This window comes from Sciurus carolinensis, chromosome 17 (assembly GCF_902686445.1).
Source record: "Sciurus carolinensis chromosome 17, mSciCar1.2, whole genome shotgun sequence".
Taxonomy (NCBI): Eukaryota; Metazoa; Chordata; class Mammalia; order Rodentia; family Sciuridae; genus Sciurus; species Sciurus carolinensis.
Genome location: NC_062229.1, coordinates 63573099 through 63588457, shown reverse-complemented (window position 1 = coordinate 63588457; position 15359 = coordinate 63573099). Strand labels below are relative to the sequence as shown.

The 15359-nt window shown below is 47.2% G+C and overlaps 1 protein-coding gene and 1 long non-coding RNA gene across 9 annotated transcripts in view; one reads left to right on the top strand and one right to left on the bottom strand.

Moving 5' to 3' along the window:
- The window catches only part of LOC124968588 (uncharacterized), a 251884-nt gene extending 237197 nt beyond the window's left edge, over positions 1-14687 (bottom strand). For both annotated transcript variants that reach the window (XR_007105779.1, XR_007105780.1), the window contains exon 1: positions 14239-14687. This is a non-coding gene — a long non-coding RNA (uncharacterized LOC124968588). The remainder of the gene's footprint in view (positions 1-14238) is intronic.
- Positions 11913-15359, top strand: part of Adamts9 (ADAM metallopeptidase with thrombospondin type 1 motif 9) — a 174300-nt gene continuing 170853 nt past the window's right edge. For 6 of the 7 annotated variants that reach the window (XM_047531184.1, XM_047531183.1, XM_047531181.1 and 3 more), the window contains exons 1-2: positions 11913-12027; positions 12603-13003. In XM_047531184.1, the coding sequence (XP_047387140.1) occupies positions 11913-12027; positions 12603-13003 (516 nt within the window). Of the gene's footprint in view, positions 12028-12602; positions 13004-15359 lie in introns of those variants that run through there. The other variant, XM_047531186.1, reaches the window with a different exon arrangement.

Here is a 15359-nt window from a genome sequence, read left to right as displayed (position 1 = left end):
CTGGTATTCATTCTAGATTCTCTGCATTGTCTTCATCTTTTTGATCTTCTCAAGTAAAACTTTGAATTGATTTGTCCCATTCGAACAAAACAAAAATAGCAGGGAAAAACTGTATGGAGAATTCAATCATTTTATAAACAATCTTAGGGAGAGGGGTCCCTTGGCAATAGTCAGTCTTACTCACCTCCCTCCCAGGTCTTTAGCGTTTTGAAAAGTTCTTTGTATAGGCCACACACATTGCTTTCTCTCTCTCTCTCTCTCTCTCTCTCTCTCTCTCTCTCTCTCTCTCTCTCTCTCTCTCTGAGATTGACCCAGGGGTGCTTCACCACTGAGCCACATCCCCAGTCACTTTTATATTTGATTTAGAGACAGGGTCTCCCTGAGTTGCTTAGGGCCTCGCTAAGTTGTTGAGGCTGGTTTTGAATTCATGATCCTCCTGCCTCAGCCTCCCAAGCTGCTGGGATCACAGGGGTGTGCCGCTGTTCCTGCCTATTTCTATTCCCAGGGTCTTTGTTGCTGTTCTCTATGGGGTTTTTCCTTTCATATTCTCTGTCTAGTTGCTATTTATATATTTGGAAGAGCAATTTCTGCATAAGAGTTTTAGGACTCCTTCTTGATGTGTGTCCCCATTACCTGAGATGACATCCTTCACCACGTCCTGTTGATTCTACCTTTAATAGATACTTTGAATGTGCCTAGTTCTTGTCAGCACCACTAACACCTATGATTTTAACCTACTTCAAGATACTCTGCTTTTAGCTGAGTGTGGTGACACCTGCCTCTAATCCGAATCGCTCAGGAGACTGAGGCAGGAGAATCTTGAGTTCAAAGCCAGCCTCAGCAACTTAGCCTAAACAACTCAGAGAGAGCCTGTCTCTAAATAAAAATATAAAAGGGGGTTGGGGATGTGGCTTAGTGGTTAAGCACCCCTGGGTTCAATTCCCAGTACCCAGTACCAAAAGAAAAGAGAAGAAAAAAAAAATCTCTGACTTCTCATCCAGACAATGCAATAGTCCATTAACTCCATTCTTAACTTCATTCTCCACACAACAGCCAGAAAAATCTTTTTAAACACAAAAAGAACACTGTCTTAGACCCTTGTATGTTGCTATAACAAAGTACCTGAGGTTGGTGATCAATGAAGAAAAGAGTTATTTAGCTCACAGTTCTGGAAGTCCAAGAGCATGGCAGCCGCATGTGCTCAGCCTCTGATGCTGCATCATAACATGGTGAAAAAGTGGTAGAGGCATGTGAAAGAGATCACGTGGCGAGCACAAAAGGATCAGAAAGCCAAGGGAGCCACAGTGGGTTTACAGCCCGCTCTTAGTAACTCCCCTGCTCTCATGGGAACTACACTGATCCCTCATGAGGGCAGATCTCTCGTGATCCAAAAGGTTCTTACAAGCCCTACCACCTCTCAACCACATTACATCAGAGACCAAGCCTCAACAGGTCTGAGCAGGGACAAACCACATCTGAACCATAGAAAGCATTTTTCTATTCCCTCACCTAAAATAGTTCTGTGGTTTCTCCCTGCATTCAGAAGGAAATGCAAACTCCTTCCCAGGAAGGACCCGCATCATGTGGCTGAAGACCCACTCCTTCTCGGTTCTAGAATTTGAGCAACAAGGGCTTCTTTGGGTTCTGAAACACTCTACCTTCTTTTTCTTGACTCCCTTTCAATCTCTTTTGCAATACTGGGTAGTTTCAATCTATACCTTATTCATTACTTACTTACTTTGTGTTCCTCTTCCCCAATAGATAGTGAATTCCTCTGCTATCTGCAAAGTGCCTAGTAGATGTTCAATAAACATATTTGTTAAGTGAATCCACAAATATCTTTCCCGTTTATATAGTCAGAGCTTGGAAAGCTTTTATATATATATATATATATACATTTTCCTGTTAACTTAGCTGGTATTCTTCATTCATGCTTTAAATCCCCGATTACTATCTGTCAAGTGCTTGTATTTCTAAGTCACTGATTTTCCCCAGAAGCCTCGTGGCCATCATAAATCTCTTCTTAGCATTTGTTCCCATGTACACAAAATATATAAGGTTATTTTCAAATAATGAAGTGCATAGTGAATGTTTCAGAAAAGGGTAAGGTTATACATATTTATGAGAAAATTTTTCCCTAAGGGTAATGATACTACTCTATATTTTCTTTATATGTTTTCTCTTTATCTAAAAAGAAAAGCATTATATTTCTTATTAAAAATTAATTTATTCTTGGTATAAGAATAAACAATATGGAAATGAGGATGTCAGAAACGTAGAAAGAAGAAAAGATCTCCATAATTCCCAGTTCAAGAGCGGACCATGGGTTACAGGTGGACACATATCCATCTTTTTGGACTTTTTAAAATGCACATGATATTCTAGCACAGGCTGAGAATGCGCTGTTGCTGTCTTATTTCATTTTTACTACAGTAGGGCCCAATTAGACAAACAGCTCTGTGACTTGAATTCCAAACAATATATCTTGGATGTGTATGTGCTAAACATATGGCCTTACCCTATTCCTTTCTCTCTTTTTCTTTCTTTCTTTCTTTCTTTCTTTCTTTCTTTCTTTCTTTCTCTTTCTTTCCTTCCTTCCTTCCTTCCTTCCTTCCTTCCTTCCTTCCTTCCCTCCTTCCTTCCTTCCTTCCTTTCTTTTTTTCTTTCTTCTTTGGTACTGGGGACTAAAACCAGGGGGGCTCAGCCACTGAGTCACATCTCCAGTTATTTTTTGTATTTTATTTGGAGACAGGAACTCACCGAGTTGCTCAGGGCCTCACTCAGTTGCTGAGGCTGGCTTTAAACTCACAATCCTCCTGCCTCAGCCTCCCAAGCTGTTGGGATTACAGGCGTGCGCCACCGTACCTGGCTTCCTTACCCTATTTCAACACTTGCCTAGTGTTTCTTTTACGTACTGTCCCTTTCCCTCTTTAACAGGTCAGTGCAGGGGGAGGAGAGGGTCTTGAATTTGTCACGTTTCTATTTTTAAGACCTGTACTGCTCCTGAACATAAGGACCACAGTCTGGATCAGGGAAGGGGTCACTTCTCTACCTCAACTTCTGTGTTGTTGGAAAAGGTATCGGAGCAAACAGAGTTCCTGCAGATCCAGGTGACATTCAGAATTGATGAGCTAAGTGAACCTGTGTTACCTACTGTCACCGGAAGTCAGTCGCGCCTACTGCTGTGCTGAGGGCGTCCAAGAGAGAGTCACACCAGCAAGCTCTTGCTTTTTCTAACTCCCTTTTGCACAGAGCCCAGGTAGTTGAAGTTTATTCCAGTTACATTGCCATGAATGCCACCAACATGTGCTGTCAGATCTGTTTTGAGTATGGGGAAAAAATAAAATAACTGCAAAACTGATTATTTTGCCAACATCTGGTAGGGACGGCACAAGGCACTAATAACTACGTTTACATTTTGGGAAGCAACTTATTTTGTGGCATTGGTGCCAGTTAATACAAAGGCCGTGCATGGTGACGACCTCCTTTACAACGAGCATTGATCTGATTTCACACAATCCCATTACCAAGTCAGGATGCTCCGTGGGACGCATCTCCGTGTATGCACATTGCAAATTTATGTCCATTAGTTTGGAAAATGAAACTCTTCTTCCCTGCCCCCAGCCCTTCCCACGGTTCCTGGGAGAGCAGCTACGAAGATTTGAAAAGCTCCTTGGCCCCTCAAATTAGCTCCTCCTGAAGAATCCAAAGCCTGCGCCATTTTTACAGCAAGGACCACAGCGCAGCCCAACCATACAGGACCCTCGGCTGATCTGGGTGGGGACGCAATGAAGCTACTGCACAATGAGGCTCCCAAGGGCCAGGCTCCTGAGTGCTCTGAGTTTCCAGAAAGACATTCTCCTCCTCAATCCTAGTGGGCCTGCTGTCCAAAATCCCACGTTAATGACCGACTCCCCGAAACTGATCCCCACTGGCCGCTTCCATCCTGGCTGCCCGAGACCCGAATTCTGCCAGTATTTGGATCTCTACTCTTTGAAACCGCATCCTTAGGCTTCACGATTTATCCTGTGCAAAGCCTGATAAAACATCAGCAAGAGCAGAACCTGAAATCACCCACTCAGCCCTGGCAGTAGAATTTGGGCCAAGTTACACATCTTCTTTGTATCTCACTTCCTCCAGTGAAAAGATATAAATAGTATATTTAAATAGTATTTTAAAAAGTATATATTAAAAAACAAATTAAAAAAAAAAAAAAAAAAGGAAAGAAAGGGAGACTTTATCTGTGTCATTGGGTTAAAGGAGGATTAAATACAGCACTATCCATTGTTCCCGGAAATAAGCATTATAATCAATGGGGCAGAGGTGTTTGATTTAAAAAAACAAAAATCACTTCTGTGCATGTATAAAATGTGCTGACCACATAAAAACACATTTTTTTTTAAATGTTCAAGGGGAAATTATGTTCTGATTCTTTAAAAAGCTTGTACTGGGAACAAAAGCCCGCGCCTTGAGAAATACTAAATTGGACTTAAACATGAATTGCTCATTTGAGCAGATGGTAAGAAGGAGAGAGTAAATCTATTTTCAATTTATTGACTTTTTAATCTTTAAAAAGATGAAGGGGCCGATGGCAAGGGTAAGCACCAAGAGCACTTTGCAGTCAGGGCCAGGCAGGCCCCGAGGAAGGAAGAGACCCGCCCTTCCTAGCGCGCAGGTAGCGGCCGCTGATTTGGACTGTGGAGATCACTTCCTCTACGCAGGCCCTAAGCCAACGCTGTCACTCCTCCGGTCGTTTTCCCGGCATCTGTGAGCACAGGAACCACCGTCCCTCCCCTTCTAGGACACACAAAGGAAGTGGAACCTGCCCAGGAAGAGGAAGGACTCTGGCTGGGCTCGCTGTGCTGAGCAGGTAAGGATGCCCCCAGCATCCTGGTTACCCGTGGTCCTCAAGTGGCCCCTGGGGAAAGCTCAGTTCTGGAAGTGTCTGGTTCCAGAGGAAAGGAACCATGGTGATTCTGAGAAGCAGGACTCGCCTCCCGACAGTAATGAGCCTGTAAGAATAGAAATCAGGCACAGGGGTGTGTGAAAGAGGGACTTCTATAAACTGAAAGAAAGTCTGCCTCTGAAAACTTGAACCAAATTGGCAGCAATAGTTTAACTCATTTAGAGACAGTGATGAAATGATGGAATTCCTACTATGTGCCACGGGGACTCTTTAAGTCACTTTTTTTCCTTTCTTTATTTTCTTTCTTTCTTTTATTTTATTTGACTTATTTTTGCTGCTTCTACCAAAATACCTGACAAGAACAGAGGAGAAAAAGTTTATTTGGAGGCTCACAGTTCCAGAAGTATCAGTCCAAGAAACCTGGCTCCATTCCTCGGGGCTCAAGGTGAAGCCGAACATCATGGTGGAAGAATGTGGTGGAGGGAAGCAGCTCAGGACATTATCAGGAAGCAGAGAGCTCTGCTCACAGGGGCAAAATATATACCCCAAATTTATGCCCCTAGGGACCCACGTCCTCCAGCCACACTGTACAAGTCTTCAGTTGCGACCCAGTTACTCCCTTATGGGGTTAATTCACTGGTTAGGTTAAGGCTCTCATAACCTAATCATTTCACCTCTAAACCTTCCCGCATTGTCTCCCACGTGAGCTTTTATCTAAATCTAAACATCAGTTAAGGGGATAGACTTGGGCTGAGGATGTGGCTCAGAGGTAGAGTGCTTGCCTGTTAGGTGCAAGACCCTGGGTTCATTCCCTAGTACTGCAAATGAACATAAATAAGTGAATCCATACTATAAAGAAGACAGACTTGTCCATTGCTCTCACGCTTCTTAAAGTCTAACAAAGGCCACCATGCAACATCAACGGCCACCTCCCAACCCAACAAGGCAGGAAAAGCACTTGGCTCCGCAGGCATGCTGCATTCTGGTCAGTCTCAAAATATGGTGAGACTTATCAGATTCCCTGAGAGCCTATCCCTAGTAAACATCCATGTTAACGACACTGCTGGAAAATCACGACATTGCATTTGCACACAGTGTGTTTCCACCTGGTGGGGCTTAGGTGTGAGAACAGTCTGGATCTGAGCTACGAGACCAGGATTTCCCAATTCTGTTTGCAGTTCTGAGGTGGAACCCCAGGTCTGAAAATCTCATTTCACGGGATGTTAGAGAAGATGGAATAAGGATTTGAAACCCTAAGGAAGAAGTCTCAAATTACATGTTTGTGGGATTCACAGGGGCACGCTGAAGCTTGGGCAACAGTATTGAGTGTGGTGTTCTGGAACGGCGAGCAACCAGAGCTGAACTGGGGGCACCCTTTACGGAATCGCCACCAGCTGGTCCTGAGCCACTGGAATTACCACACTCTGCGCATGCTCCAGAGAATCTAGTCGGAACTTTGGATTTAGCACTGGAAGAAACAGGAATGTTCTCGCAGATCATAGCTATCAGGCCGAGTGCAAAGGGTTGAACCACCAAGAACAATTAGGTAAAAGGCTCTCCAAATGATGGAGATCACAGGCTTTGGGGGTGAACCAACCCCTGTGTGGGTCCCAGCTCTTCATATTCTGGCTCTGTGATGTTTGGCAAGTAAATGAGAGTCTAACCCAAATGGCAGAATTACTGGGAGAATCTAGTGACTACCACAATGTAGGAACTCAAAGAAGAGGATCAAATGTGATTGTCACCAGTAATCAAATACTCCTCAACATAGAGCTCTGCTGGAAGTCAGGAGTTGGAAGACTAAAAAAGTACATTAAGTTGGGGTTGGGGTTGTGGCTCAATGGTAGAGCATTTGCCTAGCATGTGTGAGGCACTGGGTTCAATTCTCAGCACCATGTACAAATAAATAAATGAATAAAGGTTCATCAACAACTAATAAAATATTTTTTTAAAAAAGTACACTAAGGTCATTTGCCCATGTGGCCCAAAGATGATGTAGTTTCTCAGCACTTCCATCCTGCGAATAAACTAGATCAGAGAGGGTGATGCCCAAGCTCACTGAGCTCAGCCACCCTCAGCACCTTCGAGGTGCTTCACGCACCAGAATCCAGTGTTTTATCTTTTCCCTGACATCACCTGCTGCTGACCACTGAGGAAGCCATTCATGTTCATTTGGGCTCCTGGTCCCTCTGTCATTTGGGTGTGGTTTTCCCTTTCTGTGGAAATAGATGGCTTTGCTTCAGGTCTCCTTCCTGCTGCTTCAGTGGTATTCAGCAAACAGAGTCATTTGTGATGCCATCTCTCTCATTTCCATCCACCATATTATCTCTGGCTAGTGACTCATGTCAATTATCACTCCTCTGGGGCCCAGATTTCAAGAAGAATCAGCCAGATGACTTCCATTTAAACCTACAAAAGCAGTCAATTCCAGTAAAGCCCCAGGAGAGAAAAAAAAAAAAAAAAAGGGTTAAAACTCTCTGTTAACTCCAAGTAACCTAAAAAATCTCTGCATCTTTGGGAACAAAGTTCTGTGAGAGTTCAATTTATCTTAAAAATTCACTTTCCCACCAGGCACAGTAGCCCCACGCCTGTCATCCCAGCAGCTCAGGAGGCTGAGGCAGGAGGATCATGAGTTCAAAGCCAGCCTCAGCAACCGAGCGAGGCCCTAAGCAACTCCAGGAGACCCTGTCTCTAAACAAAATAGAAAAAAGGGCTGGGGATGTGGCTCAGTGGTGAAGGTCCAAAAAAAGAAAAAGAAAAAAGAAAACTCTACTTTCCCTTCCTGAACTCTATAATTCTGTAGAGTTCCACATAGAACCAGCCTGCAAACTGTGATTTAATATATATATATATATATACACAAAATAAAGAAGACATTTTAGCACAGTTGAACCAAAGTTGAGAGACCACATTCGATTATACAGTAAATTTTTGCTGAGCCCCTATGTGTCAGACCTCTTGTAGGTCCTGAAGAAAAGGTCACAAAATACCAGTGAAAATCTGAGATGATTATCATTGAATAATCACCATTAGACAAACATGTTTGAGGGTCAAAGAATAATCGCACATAGAATAGGAAATCAAGGCAAACCTCTGGACAGTTTTTGTACTCTCCCCCCATCCAAACCTCCCTAAACCCTAGCAACACTCTGATTAATAATTTATTCATTATTATAATAATTATAAAATTGGATTGTACCACTGAAACAATTTAAATCACGTCTACCACTTACTAGTCGGGGATTCTAGTCAAATTACTTCACTTTTTTTGGACTTCACTATCCTCATCTGTGAAATAAAATTACTGATACTGCCTGAATCATTCAGCAGTTGCAAAAGTTAAGCAGAATTTATTAGCACATGGACTGGTGCATGGTAAGTATTCAATAAAAGATTACTATTTAGACAAAGGTTTTGATTTGAATTAGTCAAGTATCCTTTTTATTCTACATCATTCTAAATACCTCTTCCTAAGATTCTTTAAGACTCCTTAGGCCTGGCAAGGTGGCACATGCCTATAATCCCAGCGGCTTGGGAGTCTGAGGCAGGAGGATCATAAGTTCAAGGCCAGTCTCAGAAATTTAGGGAGGCCCTGAAGCCTCAGCAAGTTAGTGAGGCCCTGAGCAACTTAGTGAGAGGCCCTGAGCAAAGTAGTGAGACCCTATCTCAAAATTTAAAAAAATAATAATAAAATAAAATAAAGGGCTGGGGATGTGATTCAATGGTTAAGTATACCTGGGTTCAATTGGTGGTACAAAAAAAAAAAAAAAAAAGAAAAGAACAACTTTATCGATACAGATGCTAAGGTGAGCTAATCCATGAGGAACAGAGAGTGCATTCTTGAGGATGTGAAATGCAGAAGTCCAAGGTCTCCATCACCTATAGTGGTCTCCAGGAGAAACTTGACATCCTCCTTCCCCATCAGCTTTTATGGATAAGACTGTGTTGTATCAGAAACAATTTTTAAAAACTAGACAAAGTTCATTCATGAAGCAAATTTTTAGAAAAGAAGCAGAGGAGAGGGTCCACACAGAGAAATCTGTCGCTACATATAAAATTATGTATGCTATTAGCTTCTCTTTATCAGGATTGGTTTGACTTGAAAGAGAGGGAAATTATCTAATGGCAAAATACTGAAAAGTGCTCTATTTCTGAGTAATTTGAGTGAACGTACTATAACAGTTTCTACTGGAATCAGCTCATAGATTGATTTCTTGATATTTTTCTGTTCCATGCTACACTCTTAGTAACTACCAGGTCCTCGGGAATTTTATCACATAATGAAAGAAAGATGACATAGCAGAACTACACTTTAGTGAATTGTTTTGAACAATCAAGATTTAAATGCCATCCTTTACATCATGTTTACTGTTGTTGGGATTGTCAGTGAGTATAACCACTATGGAAACCAGCACGACCATCCCTCACAAGAGTTGGCCTGGGCCCACCATATGACCCACGTATCAGTCCTTGGTATTTATCCTAAAGAATTAAAGTCCTCAAACGACAGTGACACAAGGACACTCATGTTTATAGCAACACAATTCACAGTAGCCAAACTATGGAACCAGCCTAGGTGTCTGTCAACACAAATGGAAAAAGGAAATGTGGTATATATACACACAATAGTTATATTCAGCCATAAAGAAAAATGAAATTATGTCATTTGCAGGAAAACAGATGGAATTGAGACTATCATATTAAGCAAAATAGACCCAACTGAGAAGGTCAAGGTACATTTTCTCTCAGATGTGGAAAATAGAAAGGAAAAAGGAAAAGAAAGGTGGGGGTGGGGAATCTCACGGAAATCAAAGGGAGATCAGTAGAGGAAAGGGACCAGAGGGTGGGAGGAGGGGGATGGGGGAGGGGCTGGTGAGGGCCAAAGCACATTGTTAAATTGGGTGCGTGGACTATTATTCCTAACAACAAATCCCACCATTATGTGCAACTATAACACACCAATAAAGAATGTGCAAAAAAAAAAAAAAAACTCCATTCTTTAAAAATCTGTATGCATTACAGATACTACCACATTCTCATCTTTATATAGTACATACCCATTATGAGATTCCAGTAATACAGCTACACCGTGGCAACGTTAACCAATTTGGATTAACAACTTAGGAAATTCCAGTCTGGCCAAGTCATTTTCCTCTCTACCTGAACAAACCCACGTATTAATGTTTCCATTATTAATATTTCTAGCATATTGGTTTTTGGTGCCAAATCGTTGGTATTTTGTCCTGAGTGGTAGACTACCAAACAACAGAGAATCCCGGTTCTAGGACACTTGGGAAAACATATATATATATGTGTGTGTGCGTGTATACATTTATATGTGTATATATACACACATACACACATGTATGTATATGTATATATGTGTATATACACATGTTTAAAATATATAAAAATACATTTTAATATGTATTTATATCAAATCTTTTACCAAACTTGCCATTTCCATTCTCTTAAAATTAGCACATCCTCTCTTCCTGAGAGCTGAAGGAAAAAGTGCTTTTGAACCACCCAGGATTAAACAATTATCTTTCTCTTCTTTTCTCCGCCTCCCGCCCCCCCAACCCCCGGCATAATTTCTGACTTTCAAAAGTGCATCCCAAGGCGGAGGGCGTGTAGCTGGAAGAGCCTGCACCGAGCGGCTCCACGCATCTCCGCTAAGAGCCAGCGGAAGTGGATGAGAAATCCTTCCAGCTACTGGTGCTTCCCCTAGGGATCCACAACTTCGCACTGGGTCCCTCCCTCTTCCCTCCCCTCTCTAAACCCCGGGGTAGTTGGGGGCGCCAAAGTCCCCGCCCCCTTTCGCTGCCCGGAGCCGTTCCTAACCTTTTTTGGGCTGGGGACCCACAGGAATCTATAGACCCTCTCGGGATAGGGGCAGAAGTTGGGAGAAAGCAGTTTCAAAATGTTGCGAAACCTCCAAGGGATCGCGGATTTGGAACACAGCTCGATTAGCAGCAATGAGAACCCTGTCTTTAAAACTCTTGACTCGGGGCGATTAAATGGCGAGAGGAGCTCAGGTGCCAGATCGCGTCGCGAGCGAGAAAGCGTAGGACGCGAAGGCATCCCGGCGCCGGGTTACTTTCACTTAGAAGAAACCCAAAAAAGAGGACTGGGGGAAAGAGACGGGACAGAAGAGAGAAAGGGGGCAGGAAAGGGAGAAATACGGGAAATCGGGGCACAGCGCAAGGGGAGAAGACAGACCCGGGGTGGGGGAACCGGGGTCTGAGTCTAGTCCCGAGAGACTCTAAAGGGAGGAGGACGGAGAGGGACAGAGGAGGAGAGACCCGGGTTGGGGGGGGGGGTGCTGCGCGTCAGGAAAGGCAGAGAACTTTCTCTGCTCTGGTTCCCCAGGACAGGGAGTCTCAGAAAACCCATCTCAGGGAGGTGGCGCGGACCGCGACCGACTGGCCAAGCGCTGCTGGCGCCTCTGGCCCTCGCCTGTTGTGGCCTGAGGGGTCTCTCTCTCTGGCGGCGAGTCGCGCACGGGCCGAGGAGGGGACACGGTCTGGAAGGAGGCGGGCCGCGCTCGCCTGGCTTCCTCCTCCCCTCTGCTCCTCCTAGAGGCGTGCACGGGGGTATTTGAGCGGCGGAGGACCCGGCCCCCGCCCCCGGCCCCCATTCAAGAAGCCGCTCGGCTATCCGCGCCAGCACAGGGCGCCCGGCGCCTCGGAGCGCACGTCCCGCGCCTTCTCCGCCCGCTCGCTGGACATTATGCGGCCGAGCAGCGGAGCCCCAGTCCTCCTCCTCCTCCTGCTCCTCCGGCTCCTCCTGCGGCCCGAGCGGCTCAGCTCTCGGCAGGCGGCAGCGTTGCTCAGCCGAGCGCAGACGGGACCCTCACCGCACGACCTCAGCGACTCCTAAAGTCAAAAGTTGGCGGCCGCGCCGGGCTCCGCGCGCTCTCCACGGCTGCTGCCTCGCGTCGCCGCCGCAGCCTAGGCGGGCAGGAGGGAGGGGGTGGGGGTAGGGGGGAGGGGTGGGGAGCACCATGCAGTTTGTATCCTGGGCCACACTGCTAACGCTCCTGGTGCGGGACCTGGCCGAGATGGGGAGCCCAGACGCCGCGGCGGCCGTGCGCAAGGACAGGCTGCACCCGAGGCAAGGTAAACGAGGCTCTGTCCCCCGGGACCCCCCTTTGGCCCAGTCTCTACCTCCCTGAACTCGCTCCCGGGCGGGGGGCACCCCGCAGCGGAGGCCTCTCCTTTTCCTAGAAAGAATTACCTCCCGCTTTGGAACCTCTCCTTCTCTGGATCATCCCCAGCCAATTGATAGGGACACACTTGAAACGAATTTACTTACCCCCCACCCTCGCTTCTAGCCTGATCTTTCACCTTCCCCAACCCAAGCCCCAAATTAAAGTTACTAAGTAACTGGGGTCACCAGATAGCGCACGTTTTATTTTATTCAAAGTATTTATCAGGATCTGAAATTATCTTATGTATCTTGACTTGTTCATTGTCTGACTTCCAGTGCTTGTATCCTCTGCGCCCAGAGTAGCTCTTGACTGTTACTGTTCCATAGTAGGTGCTCAGCAAATATTTGTCCAATGATATAGGGTGAAAGGGTCGAGTCAAATGAGCTAGAAAATAAGTTAGGACAAAGTCCCCATCTTCCTTTGAAATGAAAACTTGCGGGAAAAATGAACTATGGGCTCATACACCTCTGCTTCTCTCTGCAGTGAAATTATTAGAGACCCTGAGCGAATACGAAATCGCCTCTCCCATCCGAGTGAACGCTCTCGGAGAACCCTTTCCAACGAACGTGCACTTCAAAAGAAGGCGACGGAGCATTAACTCTGCCTCTGACCCCTGGCATGCCTTCGCCTCCTCCTCTTCCTCCTCTACCTCCTCCCAGGCGCATTACCGCCTCTCCGCCTTCGGCCAGCAGTTTCTATTTAATCTCACCGCCCATGCCGGATTTATCGCTCCACAGTTCACTGTCACCCTCCTCGGGGCGCCCGGGGTGAACCAGACCAAGTTTTATTCCGAAGAGGAAGCAGAACTCAAACACTGTTTCTACAAAGGCCATGTCAATACCAAGTCCGAGCACGCGGCGGTCATCAGTCTCTGCTCGGGAATGGTAAGTGGGCGCGTGCCCCCTGCCCTGCCCTCCCGCGGCTCTCCGGCTTCTTTAAGACTTAATTGCTCTCGGGCCTGGAGACGCTCACTGCACCGAGTCTCCACTCTGGCCTTAAATAGCAGCCAGAAACTCGTTGGAGTCCTAGGGTCTGGGGGCTGCTAAGTGTGCATGCATTCACACTCCCAAGGAACGCGCGCACCCGCCCTCAGAAGCTGGTGGATGTTTAGGGGCTTTCTAGGGGCCGGATTCGGCTCAGCTGTGCGTTGCCCAACGCTGCAAGGCGGCCTGGAAGTCGGTTTCCAAACTCGGAGAAAGTTGCTGGAGTTGTGGTTTGTTGCAACAAACTTGGCTGCCCGGGAGCGGAGCAGCTGAGCGCAGGGCGGACCCGACTCCTCATTGGCGCGTCCTGAGTCAGGGTTGTGGACTGACAATTCCCAGCCACCGGTACTGGGAATTCCTTCTGTGTGTTTTGGGGACTGAGGCGCGTAATCTGGACTCCCCGGATTCTCTGGGGGCCTTTTATCACGCGCGAAGGATCCTGAAACCCAACCGGAATGACAGGGAGCAGGTCGCGTCCCAGGAACGGAAGGGCGGGCCAAGGGCTCTGGGGGCGGGGAGAGGGCGGAGCTTGCTTCGGACTCTGCGGTTTAGGGTGGAAGCTGTGAGTGGGGGTGCAGCGCAGTCCGACTCTGCACCCTGCTGGCGGGGTGGCCCGCGACGCAGGAATTATTGGGAGAGAGTTTAAAAGAGACTGCCCGAACGTGATGTCGGTTCTTCTGGAACCCGTGTTGGTTCCTGGGAGTGGGGAGAAGGGATCCACAGCACAGGTTTCCCTAGGGAGGTGGACGGGACTTCAACCTCCCGGAGCTGCCAGATACGCGCTTAGCAGGGGATCCAAGTTGATACCCGCCCCCACCTGCTTTCCGGCCCCCGCCCCCAGCCCATTTACCCTCCACTAGGTCTATAGGACATCCTCTCCCTCTTCCCACGCCATCTGAGGACCCGATGTACGCTTCTGGCCGCAGCCAGGATGATCCTTGACTTTCCCAAGCGACGTGCGTTTCTGCCACGCGCGTATGACGCAGAAACTTTCCCGGGGCAGGCTCTGCGAGCTCCCGGCGTGGCGTTGTACGCTCACTTGGGTATGAAACCCTGTGTCTATGATGTGTTTACTTTTTCCCTGCGCACCCACTCTCCCCCCATCATCTCTGCTAAGTGGGGGCGTAAGTACTCACCCAGGGCGCTCGGCAGCCCCGTCGCGCGCTGCGGGTCGTGGGTCTTAAGGTCCGGATCTGATGTCGCATCCTTCTCCTCCTCCTCACAAGGGAAGGCTCCAGTGGGAGGGGAAAGGTCCCGCCCCCGGGGATGTGGGGAAGGGGCTGAACCCCTGCCCACCCCCAGCACAACGCCGGGAGTCGCAGCGCCCAAAGCGCGTCGTGGAGATGGTTTGCGGGTAGGCGGAGACCGCAGTTTGGCTGGGGAGTGGGGGGAGGGGTGCTGCGGTGAGTGAGTCATCGCTGCCCCAAGACCCGGGGCCTGGACCGTAGAATCCTTCGGGTCTTTACAAGGTGATGGCTTAGGTGGGCGGGAAGTCAGGCGTCTGACCCAGAGAGCATCAGCGCCCTGGGATTTCAAGGTAGTGACCTCGGATTCCAGGACCCCGAGGACAGAGCTGCGTGTGTACGTCAAGTTTGTAAACACTCTTTACTCCTCCTCTCTCCCCGCCTCCACCCCCCGCTGGATCCCAGTGGCCCCAGCAGTTGTTTAGACGTTTTTGCTGCGCAGAACCTTAATTTCCATTGGTAGTTTTAGGTGGTAACACACGTGGTCTTTTGGGGAGCCGAGAACCGAAGCTACTGCCTCGGCCGTGGTCACCACATTTATATTGCAATTAATTTGTCGTCTGCCTCGTTTAGGGAAAAGGGTCTGCCAGTATCTTGAAGATAGGTGCACGGGCTCATTGTATCTCCAGTCCTTAATCCAGCTCCAACACCCCTGCCCCTCTGTGCTCCTTCTGGAATTTTTATTTCCTCCTGAGACTTCTCCTTAGCATTTTTGTAGACTTCGATTCATCAAGTTCCAAATGCTTCGCCCAGGAAATCTTCCACTCCTTAGAGTGGGTGGTGCCTCCCCCCACTCAGTTATGAGTTTCCCGGAATCCCAGCTCAGGTGTTTTGCTCACTTGTGAAATCCCTCCTTATTCTCTTTTCATTCTCTTCTCTTCTTCTCCCCTCTTCTCCTCTCTCTCCCTCTTTCTCTACCCCTCTCTCACATTAGGACTATTGCCTCTACCGGGCTGCTTCTCTTCCAGACTTTTCTCTCAATTCCTGCCCCCACACATCACTAACACATGAAT